At 40.6% G+C, this 21,950-nt stretch overlaps 2 protein-coding genes across 4 annotated transcripts; both read left to right on the top strand.

The window, feature by feature from the left end:
* The first annotated feature begins 517 nt into the window (after positions 1-517).
* On the top strand, positions 518-3,773 carry LOC113013876 (succinate dehydrogenase [ubiquinone] iron-sulfur subunit, mitochondrial-like). The gene is made up of 8 exons (XM_026155087.1): positions 518-671; positions 1,484-1,617; positions 1,727-1,812; positions 1,929-2,065; positions 2,172-2,288; positions 2,954-3,055; positions 3,169-3,291; positions 3,373-3,773. Exons 1-8 carry the CDS (start codon positions 612-614, stop codon positions 3,451-3,453), a joined length of 840 nt encoding a protein of 279 aa, XP_026010872.1. The 5' UTR covers positions 518-611; the 3' UTR covers positions 3,454-3,773.
* Positions 3,774-6,106: 2,333 nt separating this feature from the next.
* Positions 6,107-21,950, top strand: atp13a2 (ATPase cation transporting 13A2). Of its 3 annotated transcripts, none has more exons than XM_026153760.1 (29): positions 6,107-6,431; positions 10,134-10,210; positions 10,621-10,788; positions 11,476-11,534; positions 11,645-11,711; positions 11,789-11,868; positions 12,031-12,108; positions 12,187-12,256; positions 12,406-12,540; positions 12,634-12,700; positions 13,623-13,754; positions 14,521-14,682; positions 14,951-15,061; positions 15,157-15,203; positions 15,285-15,473; positions 15,572-15,778; positions 15,949-16,053; positions 16,381-16,537; positions 16,658-16,769; positions 16,883-17,007; positions 17,147-17,325; positions 17,784-17,876; positions 17,959-18,038; positions 18,184-18,336; positions 18,480-18,576; positions 19,826-20,049; positions 20,198-20,349; positions 20,522-20,694; positions 21,669-21,950. In XM_026153760.1, the coding sequence occupies exons 1-29, from the start codon at positions 6,419-6,421 to the stop codon at positions 21,831-21,833; spliced, it is 3,477 nt and encodes a 1,158-aa protein (XP_026009545.1). In that variant the 5' UTR covers positions 6,107-6,418; the 3' UTR covers positions 21,834-21,950. The 3 variants fall into 3 exon arrangements, with proteins under 3 accessions (XP_026009545.1, XP_026009547.1, XP_026009546.1); XM_026153762.1 differs by lacking the exon at positions 6,107-6,431 and adding an exon at positions 8,261-8,485; XM_026153761.1 differs by lacking the exon at positions 6,107-6,431 and adding an exon at positions 9,154-9,505.

The following is a 21,950-nucleotide window of genomic DNA, read 5'->3' as shown; positions in this document are numbered from 1 at the left end:
TTCTGGTGACTCTGCTCTGTATTACGAAAATAAACCATGTAAAAGAACGTAAAACATTTCGGATTAACTTAAATTTTGAAAATATCTTAAAATATGGTGTCTTTATAGATAGATAAATAGTATTAATTTCCTCATATAGCAATGATTAGGGTTTTGGGACAAAGAGACCTGATTACAACCATAACCTAAGATAAATTACTCCAAACAACAACCTTGCATTTTAAAGTATGTAACTGACCCGACAATGAGAGTTGTGAAAGAGTCTCATACATATGCTACTTTCAGGTGCTGTCGGAAAAATATGAATGAGTAATGATTAAACCTACCCCTACGGCCCAGCTAAGTGATTAAGCAGAGTTTCATACATGATTGTTTAAATGTTAAAATGTTCTCGTTTCATGCTTCACGTAATTCTGCACGAGCTTTAGAGCAGACTAATATGCTTGACGAATTTAAAGAAAGAGGGGACGTGAAGGCAACAAAAAAGGCGTTCCCTGCGTCAAGCACGTAGGGGGCGTGGTCTCGGCTTACATCAGGAGCACAGACAGCAGCAGCAGTTCACATAAAGTGACCGAGACTATTGTGGCTGTCAGAAATATCCAGGCAGAAACATGTCGGTGGCGTGTCTGAGTAGAAATGTTTTGGCTTTTAGGAATTCTAGTGTGATGGTGGTAAGTAGAAAAAAAAACCCCAACAAAAAACATCTAATTCGGTATTTGAAGGCTTCACTGACGTAACTATTAATGGCTTTTTTGTTGGTTCGTGCACTGTTTACTTTTTTGCTAGGCTACAGGATATTATCACAAAGTGTTTATGCCTATGTGTAGCATAGGCCTTTTTGTATCCTATGCCTATGTGTAAATCTGACAGTACTTGACAGAGTCAGCTGTCAAGCGAAAACTGTCGGATAACTTTTTCTCCTCGTAAAGACCTCTTTGTTGAGTGGTAGTGCACATAGGTTATACACTTCATAACTTCTAATAAATATATCAGCTATTAATGCATTAAATTGATATTTTATTGTCCTGGAAGAGTCAGTTAGATAACGAAAGTCCGCAAGGTGATGTAACGCTTTCAGTTCAGTTCTTTCAGGCCTCCACTAGGGGGAGACTCCATACTATCTTACACAAAAGGAGCGTACAGTAAGTAACTGTGTTGTGTAAATACACAACGCGACAAAGACTGATCTGAGGGCATCTAAGTGTATTGTCTGTCATTATAACTGTAAATTAAATGCCCTTGTTGCTGTTGTTCATACGAGGGAATGCATTAGCACTCGTACTAGATAGACTCTTGTATTCCAGGATACTCCCAGATTAGTTTTACATGGCACCACCAACAGGAATGTCACATCATGAGGCGTCCCTTTGTACATATCTAATGTTTTTAATCGGACTGTACTGTTGTACTGTTCTTATTCAGATACCTTGGTAATGTTCAGTTCAGTTCATTTGGGATTGTTTGTTTACTATCTGTGGTACAGATGGTGCGCCATGCTCAGACTGCAGCTGCTCCGGCTCCTGAACCCAGGATCAAAAAGTTCCAGGTTTACCGCTGGGACCCCGACAAGTCTGGAGACAAACCACGAATGCAGACGTATGAAATCGATCTCAACACGTAAGTCATGAACTGGTCATTGAACAGAAGGCTGCTGAGCAGTATGTTTACTTTTTACTGCACGTTTTATGCCATTGTCTAATCTACTGACGTGTCCTCATTATTACAGCTGTGGGCCGATGGTTCTGGATGCCCTCATTAAGATCAAGAATGAAATAGACCCCACGCTCACATTCAGACGTTCCTGCCGTGAGGGTAAGAGAGGCCATTTGGATTCTGTTTGCACATAATAATGTGAACAATTTCTGAATGAAAGAAATCAGTGACTTGGTTTCAGACTGACTGTCTGTGAATATCTCAAATATCTTCAGGTATCTGCGGCTCATGTGCCATGAATATAAATGGAGGAAACACTCTGGCGTGCCTTAACAAGATTGACGCCAACACTAGCAAACCCACCAAAATCTACCCGCTTCCACACATGTATGTCGTCAAAGATCTGGTGCCTGTAAGTACTGCTAGTCGAGAGAACCCATCTAAGTTTAAAAACAAGCGACGTGGAAGTATATTACAGTTTATTACATTCATCATGTGTCTCTCCTTATTACCACCAGGATATGAGCAACTTCTACGCGCAGTACAAATCCATCGAGCCCTACTTGAAAAAGAAAGATGAATCTCAGGAGGGGAAGGAGCAGTATTTCCAGTCAGTGGAGGACAGACAGAAGCTGGTAGAAAAAGAAAAAAACTTATTCTTTTAATCTCTACGTGATTCACATGGTTAACACAAGCAACATTGAAGCCACGTGTCAGTACTGTATAACACGCTGAGAACTGATCGCGTAACCCAGAGATGTCAAACTTATTTTACACTGCTGACCACATACAGCCAACTTTTATATGTAGGCCAGACCAGTGAAACTCCACTTTCTGTCAGTCTTCAGAAGTTTAACTACAGATTTAATCAATGGGATATCTTATTATAAGATGAAGAAGCTTCATTTCAACAGTGTGCCTTGGTTTTTCTACATGATGAAGAAATGCTGCTGTAGTAAATTGAAAGAAATCTGTCAGCCTGACTCTTTCGGCTTAAATTGTAAGAAGTAAATGTGTAAAATTACAGAAATCTATAATGTAATTACTTTGCTGTATTGTGAGATGTCATGGGGGAACCTTTTGTCATTAGGAGAAGCTGTAAAACCTGAGAAATGCAGTTAAAAGTCCAAATTTCTGTCTTTCTTCACACTGGGCCGATTCTGGCCCCCAGGCGTCATGCTTGACACCTCTGGTTTAACCATTAAAATAAATAATTAATTTGGTAGCAACGTTTTAGGAGCTGTTGCTAATTTGATTAAACAGGCAGAATAAGCTGGTATTTGACTGTCTAACATAACAGGATGGCCTGTACGAGTGCATCCTCTGTGCCTGCTGCAGCACCAGCTGTCCCAGCTACTGGTGGAATGGAGACAAATATCTTGGACCTGCTGTCCTCATGCAGGTAGGTAATATATTATATTATTATTATAATGTTAGGGAGATAGCTCTTTTTTTTTTTTTTTAACTGCTGGTGGAGATGCCATTGATACTGAATTTGGTGTCTTTATCCCACAGGCGTACCGGTGGATGATTGACTCCCGTGATGAATTCACAGAGGAGCGCCTGTCTAAACTTCAGGACCCCTTCTCGCTGTACCGCTGCCACACTATCATGAACTGCACTAAGACTTGTCCCAAGGTGCTCCGATGTGACCAAACACACGCTTCCTCACAGTTAAGACTTTCAGTTTCTCACTCTGTCTGACTCACTTCTCTACAGGGACTCAACCCGGGAAAGGCCATCGCGGAGATCAAGAAAATGATGGCGACTTACAAAGAGAAGAAAGCAGCAGCTTCATGAGCGTGTGAATATGAAACTGGCTCAAGATCCACTGAGAATACCTCAAACTTAGGAGGCCAGCTGTAAACCTTGCTTAGAACTGTACATTTTGTGCTCTTGATGAGTGTCTTATGTGTTTGAATGAGTCCAAGTGTGTTTAAGTGAACAGGAAGATGGAAATTCTGAGAAAAGGACGCTAGAAATGCCGTACAAGTGTTGCGACATGTTGGACTACAGTTCTGCTTTTTGCATGCTGTACTACATTTGCTTGAAATTGTATCAGCTTGTTAATATTTATATGCATAATCATTAAACTCGAGTAAAGCTTGATATGGAGACCATGCTCGTATGCTGATCATCTTTGTAACTTGCATTCCTAGGGAAGGATAATGAGATGAAAACATATCAAATGTTTTGTCACAGTAACATAATTTTCTGCTCATGGCAAAGAGGAAGAAATAACCTATGGTGAAAAATCTGCACCTGTTGTCATAATGACAACAAACGCTACCCGAATTCTAAATTTTGATGTCCTACACCTACAAGCTGCCCAACAGCTACGGGGCTGCATGTGTTATTGGTCTGTAGTAAGCCGATTTCACTGTGTAAACGAGAACTTTTTTTTCGACCATAAATATTCTTAGCAGAATGAGTAGTGGTAAAATGTTACCAGGTAATATTACACCCATGTTATGCTAAAGCCATTTACACACTGTCTCCATACCAGCCTTTGTGGTGGTGCTCTGTCATACTGCACATTCTGGTATTGATCCAACACTAAGTAAATACAGGGCCAATATTGTCGATACCAGTACCAATACTTTTAATCTTTAAAGGTACCGACGCTGTTATTGGTATTAGATACCAGCTATGCCAGAAAGAGCAGTGTGTCATGAGTTTGCAGATTTTAGACACATTCTAATGACCACTAAAACAGATTTTTTTTTTTTACCTCCCATAATAATTAGTTAATACAGTAATTCACACCTTTCAGTTTTGCATGTATGTTGAAAATGTGTTTTTTTGAAGACCTGAAATGTGCCTGTCTCTAACCAACTTTAGGTCAGCTTCTCTTGTTTTAATGTGTTGTAGGCTATAAATAAAATAGAGATGACAGTCAATGCAAAAAGATTCAAATATTTTTAGTAGCTCATGTTTCAAGTATATGATTTCATTGGCAAGTAAATAATTTATTTAACACAATTATTAATTTATTTAACTGCGTGGTGAACTTGGATAGAAACAAAGTATTGGTCCTTCGCGCTGGTATCTATACCAATAAGAGCGTCGGTATCGATATTTGGATTGATCCACCCAAGGGCGTAGATTTGGCATGGACGGAAGGGACATGTCCCCACCAATATCCAGCAATTATTGAATTTTCCCCACCAATAATTTGATCTCTTCGAGTACAGAAAAACTCTGTTTAGTTTTAGCAGCGCCAAGCCTGCGCTGCAAGGAGGAGAGGAGGATGGCAGCGCAAAGGAAGAACCTGGATATAAGAAAGTATTTTTCAAAGAAACCTGTAAGTCACTTAAAGTCAAGTTCACTCATAAAATGTGTCCGTCATAATAACGTTACAGGCTATGCTAGGCTTTGGCCCACATCAGTCTAAAATTGTAACCATGAATAACGTGTTTTGGAAACTAACTGCACAACAGGCAGCACTATTAGTTATCTCAGTCTCAGAGCAGCATTTCTAATTTTGATTGAAACTGTCAGAGAAAACGGCAGCCTCGAGCAAGCCAGGATATTAGTTTACAGAGGCTGTTAAAATTATACGTCTAACCTTAAAATTTCATCCTAATGGTACTGAGATATTCATAGGGTTAATTTTGAGACAATATATCATGAAGTAGCCATGATTTTGCAAATATTCCACCTTGTAGTGCAGTTTGCAGAAATTGTTTTAAAAATGCACTCACCCAACAAACATTACTGATGAGTGACTCATCAGTAATGTTTTTATAGTGTGCCTAAAATGTTGCATAATTTTGCTGAGAAATCTTTTACTTTGTGGTAATTTTAGATGAGTAGTTTTATGGACAAAACCCACCAGGTCATTCAGTGTTCCCTTAGTGCTAATGTATATAAGAGATGTTGGTGTAATATAACTGAAGTAATGTTGTTAAGTCCTTAAAGTCATATTCTTTTATTGTCATGACTGTATTTGAAGCTATTTTTTATTTTTGTATGATACCTGATTTATATGGAATATGGCTGAAGTAAAATACATTTAATAGTAATTTAACATTATATAATTAATATATAAAACTATGAATTGCAATTTTAAATGGTTTAAAAGCATGTAGAATAGCATATGTAGGCAAGTATATATTCTCCCTTTTTATCAAGAAGCAAAGACAAAAAGGTGGTTCGGTGGTTGAATCATCCGTCCCCACCAATGCCAAAACAAAATCTACGCCCTTGGATCCACCCGCCTCTACTCTTGGCGATGGCTGAATACGATTGGTTGGTATTTATATTTAATTAAACGGGTTTTCCAATATTAGGTCATAGCATTTTATTTGTTATTTTTGGCCATTTAATAAAAATGTAAACTTTTCTTTTGTGTAAGGCCAAAGTTAATTTGTTGGATGCCAATTTTCATTCTAGGGACATGTAATCATGACGTGTTGTTTTTGTCATGATATGCGTGATCCACATGAACTGCACCTAAAACAACAACTGTTCACGCATATCATGACGGCTTTATTTGGAAAAAGGCGCCACGTGAAAGAAATGAGCAGATATTTGTGGTCCTTACCAAACCAGCAGTAAACATCACCGCTTCGCGTACCACGCTCTTTAACTTAATGCTATTTCTGCGTCGTCACAATTTTGGACGAGGAGGCTATCCGTAGACATGTGTCATTGTAGTTTAGGTCGCTGCATGGTTTGAAAGAAGCTTTTATGACCGGGAGCAGGAAACTGTTTGTCATTAACATTATGATGGTATGAGAGGTATGCGGGATCTGACGACGGGATGAACGGGAGCGGTAAGTGCGGATGCTTTAAAGGGAATGTTTCCTGCAAACATACACACTGTGTTTGCTAACTGTTAGCCACAACTCTGTTATCTCGCCGGCTAGATACGGATAAATGTTGGCCACTGATGGCAAAAACTAACGGTCATCTTCTGTCAGCTTGCGTACTAAGGTCCCACTTTCTTATTTTTTTCATTTGATCGACTGTGTACTATGTCAGTATAGTGTCAACAAAGGACAAAGGGCTGCTAATAAAGATAAGCATCCAGAATTACTGGAAATTCAACTCTAATGTGAAGCGAACCACCTTTCATTTCTTTATATTTTTGTAGAAAAATGGGAAAAAGGTGCAGCGATTTATCGAAAAATGTGCAAACGTAAATGAAAATACAGTATATAAGGCAGCAACCTAGTTTTTACAGTTCTAGCAAGCTAGGAAGTAACCTTTATTCTTCAGCACAGTCTGAACTCTGTTAGGCATCTTTCATAAAAATGTCTTTAAGTAGTCTTCAAGAATAGTTCTCCAGGCTTCTTGAAGAACATTCAAAGCTCTTCTTTGGATGTTGGCTGCTTTTTGTTCTGTTTTCCGTTTAGATGATCCTACATTGCTTTGATAATGTTCAGGTCTGGGCTCTGGGGACAGTCCAGTTCATGACTGATAGTGTTCTACTCTGTGTTTTTCTATAAATGTGTGCTTTTACTGCACTTGCACTTGCCATAAACCCATTGCCAATCAGACATTTTCAATTCTATGCATTGTATGGCAGGTCAAAATCTGATGGTACTTTGCTCCATTTATAATTCTATCAGTTTTGACAAGATCCCAACACCACTAGATGAAATGCAGACCCAACCATAACAGAAGCCTCACCCTGTAGACACTCATTGTTTACCTCTCTTCTCACCTCCTCCATACTTACTGACAACAGTCACTCTATAAGACCTGCTGCCACTGATTTTTCGGTCAAGTTCTTGTGAAATTTCAGCCAATAACATAATACCCTGGAGATGAATTAATGCTTATCCCTTTAGACCTTGGCAATCTAAAGACTTCACCATTGCCCTACTTTTGCTACTTACAAAAGCACTACAGAAACTACTGTTTCCTCAATTTACTGTTACTTATGGTATTGCTGTTGTATCTGCTGCAGCTGCAGATACTAGCACCTTTCAGTTTGTGTGCCCTTTTGCAGTTTCATAAAGTATTGTTTGGGCTCCGAGTCAGTAAATTTCACTGCTGTTGTTGCTAAAACTGTTTCTAAGTTGCTAAGATGTAACAAAGGAATTTACTGGCCATATCAGGATGGCAAGGTTATCCTTTGGGTGTACGGACTCTTGGTCCCGGCAGAAAAGCCCAGTATTGGGTTATTTAATTTCAAGGATTTGTTTTTGCATCCTCAGCTCAGATGACTGTCTTGTGTCTGTCTAGTCTTTTTTTTTTTTGCACACAGGGCATTTCCTTTTTGAGACACTGCAGAAATTTTACTCTGTGTAAGTTCTGTATTATCGTGAAATTGAAAGTCTGGGCTTTCTTAAGTTTTGTAAAGAGATGACACCTTACATGGGTGACATATTTGAATGAGTTGGTGACTCTTAACCGGATGAAATCAAGCACTGATTTTTACAAAGAAAATTGGTAGAAGCTGGTGAGTAGCAACATGTCGTTAAATGAGCCATTCCAAATAGTTAGGTACACAGAAAACCGTGGTGAATGACTTCAAAATCAAGGCCCACTGTGGTGAATGAATAGCTGATACTTTACAGGCTTCTTTTGGTTGAGTATGGCCTAGTTCGACCAAAGTGAGCATGTGATTTGGTCAAATTGCCCAACTTGGATAATCCTCCACATGACTGCAGTACAGGCATGGCAGAACAGATGACTCGGTTGTTTCTTGTGGTCAGGGTAGTGTGCGTGTGTACATGCGTGTGTCGTACATCATATTCTTATTATGAACATGCAGCAGTTATGGTATCATGCACAATACATTGTCTTAATGATAACTTGATATGTGCGTGTGTTTCTTGTTTTTCCAATCAATATCATCTTGGTCTTGAAATGAAATGAGGTAAGCAACTGTAAGTCTTTCTAGAAGCAAACCCTGGTAGTCAGGAGTCATGTTGAAAATTATTTTGACAAAGCACTGTTTTCAGTTTAATTATAATTTTAATAGAAAGACAGAAGTTTGATATAAACCAGTTAAAACATTTGGCTGTAAAAGGCATTTTTCCCCTTAAAAATGTAGATTTTTACCTCCGTAGAGTTTCTCTCTTTTGTTATCTGTTGAAATGTAGTTAAATGTAGCTAAGGTGTACTGGGACATAAACTAGATGGGTAGGTGATCTGGGAAAGGCGCAGATTAGCCCTCTGCTATCTCCACTTTGTCTTTTATCTTAGCAAAGCACACGATCAGAAAGGCAGAGAGCAATCACTGTTTCTCAGCTAGCACTGTCCACAGTGTTGCAGCAACATCCAGTGTATTTTAAGATAGCTGGTGGCGCAAACAAGCACAGAAACGTAATTGTGTTGTTGTCTCTAACTGTTGCTGTGTTTGTGTTTGTGTGTGTGTGTGTGCGCGCGCGGGTATGAACCAGATTAACTCGTTCTTTTAGTTTTCAAACAAGGGAAAGCAGCAGTGTAATGTCTGTGCCAGAAAACAGCTGTGAGGTATTGAATGGCCCTCATACTGTGCTCAGGTGCGATTTAATTACTGTGCTGTTCCCATGGTTACCTCACCCGGGGCGGTGGGCGGGTTGCACTCTGGCTGTTAGCTACCTTTATAATAATAAGATAAGATTCCCCTTTCCCCAGTACATTTTTTAATGTAACTGTCCTGTCCATTTGTCCGCATGCGTAGTCTCAGATATGATAAAAAAAAAAAAAACTAGATTAAAATAAATAAAAATGAACGTCCTGTCTGCAGTTTTCCGGGTGACGTTTCGTGTGACGGGTTTGTTTCAGAAGCCGGTTAGACTCGTAAGCATGAAGAGCCCGGATCAGTGCAGGCTACAGGGAGCCGAAGCACCACTGCAAGGTGGTCTGATCCGTAACTTTCGGGAAAAGGCTTAATTTTAATCGCGCTTTGAGGGTAAGGTCAGTCTATTCCTAAATTGTGTTTTCAAATTAAAGGAATGTGGTTTTCTTTTCGATACGAGCCAGCTGTTTGGAAGCGGAAGTCTGTTCTGAAAATAGCGTCGTTTATTGTGCTTTTGTTTTGATTTTCGCTGTTATCGGTATGAGTTTATAGCGAGGTTTTCACCTCTTTCGCGCTGTAAAGTTAATGTTTTCGTAAAACCTCAAAGTGTTTCCAGCTTAATGAGATGCGCGGATTGACTTTATTAGAGTTTATGGTGACTCTTGAATCTCCTAAAAATCATATACATTGTGATCTTACTTATTTAGAAGTACACAGATGAACAACTGTGAGATGTTTTTACCCGCACTGTCCTGGACTGGAGAGCTCTCCCTGTTCAGTTTAGACTACATTGCAGAGGCAAAACATTTTTTAATATTTGTATCTGAATTCCTGCTCAGGATGTCTCACATTAAAGAAAGTCTTCTTCAAGTTTGCGGCATGGACCGGACACAAGCTTTGCACTGCGTTTTGTCAATATTGACTTTGAAGGCGCGTGTGTGTGTGTGTGTGTTTTATGCTGCTTGGTTCATGTTAATGTTTTAACAGACGCACCATTCACCCTGCATATCCTGTTCTGTAGGTAGTGTGGTGGAGCCGCAGAGCGGACTCCCCTCACCCAGTCCTCGAGACCCCCTACTGAGTCCTGACACACACATGGTAAGAACCTACTCAGTGTTTCTGATTCCTGTTGTGGTGTGTGTTGTTTGTTATCTAGCTGTGAGTTAGATAGATATAGAAAAGAAAAGGTTAAACTGGGAAAATCAAATGCTGTATAAGTGAAAGTGCAGAAACTGATGACTTGATGTTGTGCCCAGCACCTGTCACCTGTAGATGCAGAACTTGCGTTGGTCTCTGTGGCCTTGTTATAAATAACTTCTATCATTTGTGGTTTTTAGTATCACTTCCAAAGACAATACAAGACACAATCTGGCTTCCTACAGTGGCTTTTTAACATGCAATGCCACCAATGATAAGTTGACTAGATTTATGGAAATGAACCGCTGTGTGGATGTGAAAATGAGTCTGATTTTGAACCTGAAATCCTGTTTGGTTCTCTCTCCCACCAGGATGTTCAGGGGTATAAGTGGGTGCGCTGGCGGGTGTGGTTGTGTCGACTGGCTGCCCTGCTGTCCTTAGGGCTCCTCCTGCTTGTGTTTCACTGGCGCCCACGGTTTGGTGTCTTTGCCCGCTGCAAGTCCTGCCCTCCGGCTTTGGCGGATATTCTGCTTCTCAGAGTGAGATAATCAAACAGTTCCTATGCTGAAGTAAACTCAACCTGATGGCTGGCATTATTATCACTGCCTATCACTTTGTTCCACATTGTCCTTGCAGGACTTAATCTAGGCTTCTTATTGCAAAAACTGGCTTGGTCATAGAGTATTAGTATATGTATTATGTATAGTTGTTTACACATTCTCCAACAAAAGATTCCAGGAAGAAACAAAAATCCTTTTGGGGTTGCGTCAGGAAGGGCATCCAGCATACTAGCGTAACTTTACGTAACTTTTAAAAAAAATATATGCTCGCTAATATATGCAATGATAGTTCCATTCCAAAGTTTTAAATAGGGCGTCATCTCCAGCTTTGTATTCCTGGTGTCCTGCATTCACAGTTTGAAACAAGCTTTTTTAGCTCCTCTCTCATTAAGACCAGCTTCCTTTTACGCCAACTGTCTTCAGATTGGCTGCCAAATGTAAACAGAAGGTTTGAACAGCAGGTGGGTGAATCACTGAAGTACTGGAACTTTTTAGTGAAATACTCCTGCTTACACTAACCTGAACAGTTATTACTTTACTTTATTTTGTGATGTTCTGATCACCTAGATTGAATGGCAGTTTTCTGTTAGATACTTCCTGTCTTGCTTTAAGAAAGTGTCCAGTTTCCAACTCTAACTGGTGAATTTGTGTAACCTTTTCCTTCAGGACAGTTTTGGCCAGCAGCATGTGGTGGAGGTCCTTACAGAGGAGATGGAGGAGGGAAGGTGAACTACTTGTCTATATATTCACACAACACCCTAAGCCTTTCAACTGTGTACATATATCTAAGAGAACTGTTAAACAAAACTAATCTAACTTGGTTGTTTCTTTCCAGTTTGGAGTTGCTTGGACAGTCAGAGGATACCGAATCCAGAGATACAGTTCAGCTGTACAAAGAGGAGGTAAAGCAGATGTTTCAGCAGAACCTTTTGTCCTGAATGGTACTTCTCCAAGATCTGACAGCTTTATTGTGTTGCAGAAAACACTGCTGCGGTACTACCTGTTTGAAGGACTGCGTTATGTCTGGGTGGATAGGAAAGGCGCGTTCTGTCGCGTTAGGTACGGAAAAAACTATAATGCAGTGGGATTCAACTAAACTAGACTCATGAGTTTGTGTGTCTTAAATAAAAAGAAGAACATACCCCCAAAACTCACTCTTTTAATAGTCTAATGCACTCGTTGTGTTGTGGAAAAAAAAAGTGGATTAATTTGTTTTTATAGTGTCCTCAATGAGGACTGGACCTGCAATAACCTGCATGGCTCCCAAAAGGGACTGAGTCCCCTGGAGCAGAGCTTTAGGTAGGAAACACATGGACACAACACATTCCCTAATCTCAGAGGACCATGCTGAATAATCAAATGCACGATTTCTTTCAGGAGAACCATATATGGAACAAATCTTATTGATGTGCCTGTGAAGCCTTACCCAAAGCTGCTGTTTGAGGAGGTGGGATACATGATTACCTTCATACCGATTTCTTTTTCATTTGGCTTTTAAATATTTGATGTAATAATTTATTTAAAAAGCTCACATGATGCATCCAGTTATATATATTTTTTAACATATTTTTTTCACTCTTTTTTTTGTTTCTGTAGATCCTCAACCCATTCTATGTGTTCCAGATGTTCAGCATCATCCTCTGGACGGTTGATCAGTATTATATTTATGCCATATGTATATTTATTATCTCTGTCATCTCCATCGGTATCTCACTTTATGAGACCCGGAAGGTGAGCCTGTTATCAGAAACACACTGGAATTGTAACTGACTGTGTTTAAGCACAGAAACGAGAGAATAATGGTATTTATGTTTTTGTGACCAGCAAAGCATCACGCTTCGCAACATGGCCCAGCTAATCACAACCGTCACTATTCGCAGAAAGTCGGGAGGTGAGGGGTATTTTTGTTTGTTTGTTTTTTTAAGCAGATGTTTTATAATATGAATTTACTTTTTTTCCAGAAACACAATTATTTGTGGAATGTTTAACTGATTGATACTTAAAATAACTTTGACAGGAGTCCACTAATGTAATTCATGTGAAGATGGAAGAGCAGTCGATATGCTCAATAAATAATAAATAATATTAAAAAGTTTTAATTGTTAAAGCCAAGACAGTCACTGAGAGGAGCATGTTTATCAGTTAAAAACACTTCGATTTGCTGATGAGATAAAAAAAATAGTGTTCAAACTAAATGAAACTCATTTGTGTCGGTAACAGTTGCTAACTCTTAAACCACAGATGCACCCTGTTAAAACAGAATGTCAGGTCTGATCATTTGGACCAGTTACAGTGTACAAGTAATTTGTTAAACGGTTTAACTGGCACATGCTTGTCCTCCCTTTATGGTCCTCTCTTTATGCACCTACGTGGACAAGGACCTTGACAATGTGCTTTACCGGCTGTAGTTGTGTAACTTTGTTATTCTATCTCATATACAAACATGTTCTACTAAGCATCGCTGAGTGCAAACAGAAAAACTCCCCAGGGAAACTTTAAGCTGTTCCCTTGAGGCAAAAACCAGCTGAGCTTTTTGTTTGTTTAACTAGTTTGCAAAAATATCCAGCAGCTATAGAAATGTAACAAAAAAAGAGAGAGTGAGAAAATATAATTTGGTTCCACATTGCCTATAAGGTTACACATGCAGAAACAGAGAAAAGTACTACATTAAGCACATTAGTGCAGGACTGGTCACGAGGACAAACATTTGCAAAGGAAGTGTGAAATTATCATGTTCAGTAGGTTTTTGATTCTGACCAGTCACTCCAGAAGCCTTCGCATAGACATCTGTACTGGACTGTGTGTTTTCTCAGAGGAGGAGTGTGTGAGTTCAGTGGAATTGGTCCCCGGCGACTGTTTGATCATCCCTCAGGAAGGTATGCTGCTGCCCTGCGATGCTGCCCTGCTGGCTGGGGAGTGTCTTGTCAATGAGAGCATGCTCACAGGTAATTAATTGACCTTAACAGCACCTAAAGACATTTTCAAACAGCCATTTTGAACTTTTCTAAGACATCCTGCAGATGTGCACGTGAGAGCAAATGTTTGGACATTTTATTTGCCAGTCTGTGTAGTGTATGATAGCTCTGTGGCCCATATGATGTTTTAAAACGGGTAATAGTCGGATGAATTCGTAGATCTTGCATCATGCCTTCAGTGTGTTCTAACCAGGTAGCACCCTGGCCTAAACCAAACTGAGTCGTTCCAGTAGTGAGAATAAATGTGAGGCAGACAATTTCCTGCTTTTTGAGAGACGACAGTTTCTAACAATGTCCCTATGTAACTATCATAACCAGGTCCTGACCCGATTCTCCGCATCTGGAGTTAATGTGTGGAAAAACAAAATCGATTGGCTGTGCTCCTCAGTCGTCATGTTATTTGCTCGTCGTGCCCACAAGACTAATTTAAAAGTGTTATCAAGGCTAGAGTCAAGTCACATTTCACAACCTTGAGTGTAACTAAAGCAACAAATTGGCCATCAGAAGGGATTTTCTTCACTTCCAAACTACTTTACATGTCAGTGCTAGTTATTCAATGAATGTTTAGTGTAGGAGTCTGTCCAAAAGAGGGTACATAACTTGCTTCAGACACATTTTTATTATTTGACCAACTAATGGTCGTGGCGCTTGGTCATAAAGGTGTGTTACTAATTCTTATTATAGCCTGACTTTTGAGGAATGTGTGCAGTAATCTGCTCTTGTCATCTGTGTCCAGGCGAAAGTGTCCCCGTCCTCAAGACTCCACTGCAGGCTAGTGATAGGAAGTACAGCTCAGACACTGAGCGCAGACACACCCTGTTCTCCGGTACGCAGCTCATTCAGGCAAAGGGAGGAAGACCAGGAGGCGGTGGGGCTGTTGCTGTTGTTACAAGCACCGGTGAGTAGAGAAACCGATGATGTGACTCGTTCTTTTAGAGTTTATTTTGCAAGTTGAAGGGACCCTGTGATGCTTTGACTCCATGCAGAAATATTTTTCACTGAGGCAAGACGGATCAGATTTTCCTGAAGTGATTAATAAACATGAGTATAAAGAAAATATAAAAGGGTTTACAGTTGCAAATAATTATACATTCAATATATTTTGGCACTTAAACTGTTTATACACCAAGTGAAACCACTTCTGTTTGTATGTGGATTATCCACAGGGTTTTTCACAGCCAAAGGTGACCTGGTCAGCTCCATTTTATATCCTCAGCCAATCGACTTCCGCTTTTACCGAGATGCCGTCAAGTTCCTGCTCATCCTGGCTTCAGTTGGTAAGAGCTTTAACAGCAACCTGGTTATCATTGAGACATGAAACCTTTTGACCCAATAACAAGTTTTTCCAATATTCCCCATCTCACTGCTGCAGCTCTCATTGGAACCATTTACATTTTTGTGGTCCTCTATAGATCAAATGTAAGTGGCATCTCTAGTGACTGCATGTTTTGCTCGCATAGTAAAATACTATCACTGACATGTGGTTGGATGTGTATCCAGGTGACCTGGGCAGAGCTGGTTATTAGGAGTCTGGATATTGTAACCATTGCGGTGCCTCCCGCTCTGCCTGCTGCCATCACTACTGGCACAATCTACGCTCAGCGAAGGTTGAAGCAACGTGGCATCTTCTGCATCAGTCCACCGCGCATCAACATCTGTGGCAAGGTCTCACTCTTCTGCTTTGACAAGGTGAGGAGGGAGAGTGTTGCTAGAAGTGTGCTGTGTACATAGAGATGAACCACAGCTACTTTACATGTTGCTGGTGCTTTGTACATCTGTTTTCTTAGACAGGAACATTGACAGAGGAGGGTCTGGATGTGTGGGGAGTGTTGGAGGCGGGGCCTGCCGGTTTTTCAGAGCTGGTGCCTGAGCCCAGGCTTTTGCCTCCGGGGCACCTGAGGTCTGGCTTGGCTTGCTGTCACACTGTTGCGCTGCTGCGTGGCCAGCTCCTCGGAGACCCTTTGGAGCTTAAGATGGTCGAGTCCACTGGTTGGGTATGTTACCGTGTTACTTATTTCAAAGTGCTTGAGCTCGCATGCATCTCATTTAAAAATTTGGATTTTTTTTAAATAATTGATGAAAATGTATGCTTGGAGGCTCTTTCAGTTTCACAATCTGAAAACATTAATGGGAATTGGAGTTCATTTTTTTTCTGATTTTGCAGACTCTTCAAGAGCCAGATGGAGATGGCAGTGTGCTAAATGCAGAGTTTGGAGGCCACAAAGTTTTGGCAGTAATGAGACCACCAGATCAACAAGCTTATGGAGCAGTGAGTATCCCTGTTATCACTGATACAGGTTGATCAGTAGGATTTATTAAAGCGAATGCTTACTGACTGTAAAGTTGTTATATGGGCAGCGGTTGTTTTTCAAATAGTTGCTCCTGTGTTTCGGCTGCTGATAATGAAAGATGTACTTGGTTTGTGCCTCTTTTCTAATGCAAGACAGTTGGTAAGCAGATGTAGCCAGGGCAGGTGGATAAATGAAAACGCGTAAGCTTAAGCAGCGTAATTTTTTTTTTTGTCTGCTTTGTCTGCCATTTGGAAAGATCAAGAACTTGCCGAAAGTCTTCATTTATTCTTTCATTTTGCTCTCAGTCCACGGATGAGGCGATGGCAATTGTACAAAGGTTTCCCTTCTCCTCAGCCCTGCAGAGGATGAGTGTGGTGACAGTGACCCACGGGGGGCGCTCAGCTCTTGCTTTCATCAAAGGATCTCCAGAGATGGTGGCGAGCCTCTGCCAGACTCAAACAGGTTCAAAATTGACACAAATCATAACTATAGCTTTAGTGACATTTACTCACGTTTTGTTTTTTTGCAGTACGTTTTCCTATTTTATGACATTTGTCCAAAATGGAATGTTTGCATTTCCAGTTCCAGCACAGTTCTCCAGCAAACTGCACAGCTTCTCCAGTGAAGGCCTCAGGGTTCTCGCAGTCGCCTACAAGCCATTAAATGTGAACTCTAACTTAAGCACCATTGAGCGGTAAGAACATAGTCTATATTTCTGGCTTAATTGTGGCACAAAAACTTATCCATTTTTTAAAAAATGATCTATAATAGTTTAATATGTTTGCTGATCAAGCTGTTTGTCCACAGAGGGGAAGTAGAGAAAGACATGCACTTTCTGGGTTTGCTGATGATGAAGAACTTGGTAAAGCCTGAGAGTGCCAAAGTTATCAACATCCTGAGAAAGGCGAACGTTCGCAGCATTATGGTCACTGGTGAGGAATGTTTTTGTATTCATCACTGACCGTGCAACTTATAATATTTCTTGTTATAAGATAGTAAGTTGTAGGAATCGACACAGATGGGTTTTTTAAAAGTCTTTTTGTCCCATCTTGTGTGTCTTTTTAACCATAGGGGACAATGTTCTAACAGCAGTTAATGTAGCAAAAACCTGTGGGATGGTGGGATCTGACGAGAAGGTGATATTCATCACTGCAACCCCCCACACTGCCCAGTCCATGCCCACCCTGAGGTTCAGCCTGGAGGAGGAAGCGGCTCTTTCTGGCCAAAGTTCAGTAGAGGTCATCACTCAGGTTGGTCTTGCTTAAATGGGACACTCCACTCTGGATTGTACTCTGTTGCTAAAATGTTTGTTACAGTCATACTAGCAGCTATGAAATTATGAAACGGCTACGTTGTGAAAGAGTTCCGGTTGAAGTGTTGCTCACTGATGTCACGCCTGGTTTCTGTGTTTGTGCCTGTGGCCTGCAAACATGGAAGTAAATGACCTCAGTGCTCAAGTAAAGTCGAGGACTCATATTGTTGCCTGGTTATAGTTCATTTTTAATGGAAGCAAATTTGTGCAGCTTTGAAGGCAAATGAAATGGTATGATCTTCATCTCTCTCTCATGTCAACACATTTCTAAACAGCTTGAATGCTTTCTGTTTCTATGACAGTTGTATGCATAACAAGTCCAGCTATGGCCTACTTTTTTTCAACTGGCAGGATTCATTCGAGTTACTGTTACTGATGTCTCTCCTCCTCTCTCAGGGTTTGTATCAGGGTGGTTTTGTCTATCACTTGGCTATCAATGGCAAGTCCTTTGCTGTCCTCTGTGACCACTTCCCTGAGTATCTGCCGAAGGTAATGGAAACTGTGTAAACAGGAATACTTTGACAGTGCACCGCACTTGCACGCTAATGACTTTAACCTGCTGTCACTGCAGGTTTTGATGAGAGCCACGATATTTGCACGCATGGCCCCTGACCAGAAAACCCAGCTAGTGAAGGAGCTGCAAAAACTGAAGTGAGTACAGTTTCTGCAGCATACACAAACTAGAAAGGAGTTGACACATAAGGAGAACAAATGGGAAATAAAACAGAGTAGAAATATAATGAAAGGGAATCATTTTTATAACATTAACTGTGAAATACTGCTACTGTTTCTGAAGCTACCGAGTGGGGATGTGTGGAGACGGGGCCAATGACTGCGGGGCACTAAGAGCTGCTGATGTCGGGGTTTCTCTTTCCGAAGCTGAGGCTTCAGTTGCCTCACCTTTTACTTCCAAAACTGAAAACATCAGCTGTGTGCCCCTGCTTATCAGGTAAAGACTGAGATTAAAAGCCTAGAAAACACAAAGCAGATGGGGGAAGTCTTTTTGAAAACCAACCAAACTTCTCATTTGTGTCTGCAAAAAGAAAAAGATCTGTCCTTTTTTTTTCCCCGTCCTACTCTTTTTCCATTCAGAGAGGGACGATGTTCTCTGGTCACCTCCTTCAGTCTCTTTAGATACATGGCCCTCTACAGCCTCATTCAGTTCTGCTCCGTCATCATCCTCTACACGGTGAGTATCAGCAGATCACAACTCCCTCATCTTTCTCTGCTTTGTCCCCGTAGATCACCTTAAACATGAAGCTGCAATTTATTGCCAGCTTTTCATCCATTGTAGAAATAAACCAAAACATACATTTTATGGATAAAATGACTGAAATAAACTAAAAATGTATGAAAATATGTGTATAAATAACTCATAATAAACGTTACACATGTTTCAGATAAGCAAAGACAAAGATAACACAAAACAGGTGTAATGATACCTGCATTTTGGTAGGTCTGGATAGCCAAAAGCTATCCGGCTATCCAGACCTACCTGGCCCTGTGGGAAATGGTTATTACCCCCTCTTCATCCCACCCTCTATATTAATTATGAATTAATGTGATTAGATGCATTTTTTTTTTTTTAACGATGAGTTCAGTTTCACACCCAGGCCTGATTACTAGCAGATCTGTTGGATAAAGAAATAACGTGACCTGTTTGACAAGGCGAAACAGGCAAAAAGATCTCAAAAAGCAGCTTAAAAACAAATTAATCAACATCTATCAGTCTGGAAAGGGTTAAATATCTGATGGTTTGGGACTCCAGGGATCCACAGAGAGAGACATGATCCACAAATGGTGAAAACTCGGAACAGTGGTGGACCTACAGTGGCAAGCCTACCAAAAATACTCCAAGAGCTCATTGAAGGTCATCCAGGTCACTCATGCTGGAAAACCCTCCGCTTTGGCTGAATGAAAGCAGTTCTCCGAAGAAAAGTTGAGCAAAGTTCCTCCACAGCGATGTGAAACATTCATTGCAAGTTATCACAAGTGCTTGATTGGACTTCTCGCTGCCAAGGGTCAAACCCCCCCCCCCCCCCCAAAAACAAAACAAAACAGTACAACCTGGTCTACAGGTAGTGAGAAATGAATGTGGCCAAAAACTTTAATAAAACGGCATGAGCGAAAGCACACTGCATTCTGTTCAGCTCTTGTCAAAAAAAGCAGTTTTAACTGTTATTCTTAGAAGCAAATGGAAATGACTATGTGTATGTGGAGCTCCAACTTTAAAATGTGGAAAATGTTCTTTCACTTAATATTGAACACTTTGGTAGCCCATAAAATGTGACCTGTGCAGGCTCTTAACACCAAATGCCAAACAGAACCACAGTCCGGTTGACTTGATCTGCATGAAAACAAAACAAAGTCCTAAATCATACAAGTTTGTTTTGTTTGTTTTTTTCTCCCCTAAATAATCATTCTTGATGTGTGTCCAGGTGAAGACGAGCGTAGCAGACCAGCAGTTCCTGTATTGTGACATTCTTCTGGTGACTCTGCTGGCCATTGTGATGGGAAGAGGAGGCCCTAGTGAAGAGCTGTACCCTTCCAGACCCGCGGCTAGTCTGTTGGCCCTGCCTGTACTGGGCAGCCTCTTCATCCACACCTGCATGATTGCTCTGGGCCAGCTGGCTGCGCTCTTCATCACAACCTCAGAGGAGTGGTCAGCAAAATAGCTTTTATTTCTCATCAGACTGCCCTCAAGAAAACTGTTTACGTTGACTTCTGTGTGTTCAGATGCAGATTTAAGAAAAAGAGCATCCCACGTGTTCTGCACTTTAACTCTTATTTGTCTCTTCCTTCATTTTTAGGTATATTCCTCTCAATGCGACTGAGGTCGGAACAGCCAATCTGCCAAACTTCGAAAACACCTGTGTGTTTGACATATCTGGTTTCCAGTACATCATCATGTCAGTGGTGGTCACCAAGAGCTACCCCCACAAGAAACCCCTCTACCACAACAGTGAGTCAACATGTTCAAATGCCAAAGGAGGATGATTTCAGTTTGGGAGGGCGATACATTTGGACAAATTTAGAACTATTCATGAAAGTCATACTGAGTTCAACATTAGTGAAACTTATCACTGATGCAGGACAGTTGAGTCACAAGTGTTTTTTTTCTCTCCTTTTCCCAGTGGTTTTCCTTATCCTGCTGTTCGTCCAGTTTGGTGTGACAACCTGGCTGGTGTTGTATCCTGGGGCTGTCTTTAGCCGGTTACTTCAACTGTACAACATCTCTGACATGAATTTTAAATTGCTGCTCGTTAGTCTGGCTGCTCTCAACTTCCTCATTTGTTTTGTCGTGGAGGTGAGTGATTTGTACGGAGCTTCCCAGATTCCCCGTCTGTTAAACTACACAGCAAAATCAACGAAATCAGACATCTTTAAAGTGGCTGTGATAGAAAGCTCGTAATATTCTAAAGTGAACATGTTTGCTAGAATAAGGCCCTACTGTAGACTTTTTTTTTTTTTATTATAGCACATTTTAAAAGCAGCAGTGCTGACCAAAGGAGTGATGTGACCATGCTTTCTGATGCCTGTTAAAAGATGCACAGCAGCATTTTGGACTAACCACACATAGTCCACTCTAGAGGTGTTGAAGGCCTGAATAAAGAAGATGGGATTTTTCTTTAGCGAATTGATGTAACTGATAGAACATTATTTAACAACTGTGGCCACATTTGTTAAATAAAATAGATAAGCATCTTAAAAAAAATAAAAATAATTAACAGTGAGGGAACAATAAGAAGCAAGAGGGCACACGGTGTCAAGGTTTGTGATACCATCTTGTAGACTGTTAAACGGAGGCTGCAGTGGGACAGAGGGATCAAATTAAATGGGGTAATAGTAATAATGATGCTTTCATTGCTTTAAGTGAGATACGATACTGTGCAAAAGTCTTCACACTTCATTTCCTTATACTTTGCTTTCAAGGAGCCAGGCTTGTTTTGCAAAGTAGGTCTTGAGCAATAGTTCAAGACTCTGAAGTTGTTTCAAAATTTTCTTTGGACACAGACTTGCTTTTTAAAAAAAACAAAAAAAAAGAAAAAAAACCCCCAAACAAACACACTTCCCATTATAAAAGAAGTGCTGGGTCTAAAAAGTAACTTATATTAGATGAACATAAAATAAACAGAAATCCAGCCCAGACCTGAGACAGTAATAATTTGTCATTTTCTGAGCAAAATATAAAGTATAGGGGTGCCTCAGTACTGTTGTGCAGTACTGTATATCAACAGATTCCCTGAATTATTCTACCACTTCCATGTTTTTTCCTCCCAGGTGCTGATAGACCTGGGTCTTTTAAACTGCCTTCGACTGCTGCGAGGGAAGCGTCCGTCTAAGAAACAGTATAAACAGCTGGACTCTCTTCTGTCAGACTCTACATCATGGCCGCCTCTCAATCAAACTCTGACCCCCACAGATACAGTTCTGTGCTGTAGCTAGCATCTGCTTGGCCTTCCGTGACTGTAATCTGAGCCAAACTATGCCACAGATGCCCAAACTACATCCCCAACTTGACCAACAATGCAAAGTCTTCAATAATAAACTATTTTTATTTAA

Source organism: Astatotilapia calliptera, chromosome 20 (assembly GCF_900246225.1).
Source record: "Astatotilapia calliptera chromosome 20, fAstCal1.2, whole genome shotgun sequence".
NCBI lineage: Eukaryota > Metazoa > Chordata > Actinopteri > Cichliformes > Cichlidae > Astatotilapia > Astatotilapia calliptera.
This window is presented reverse-complemented; position numbering and strand designations above follow the sequence as displayed.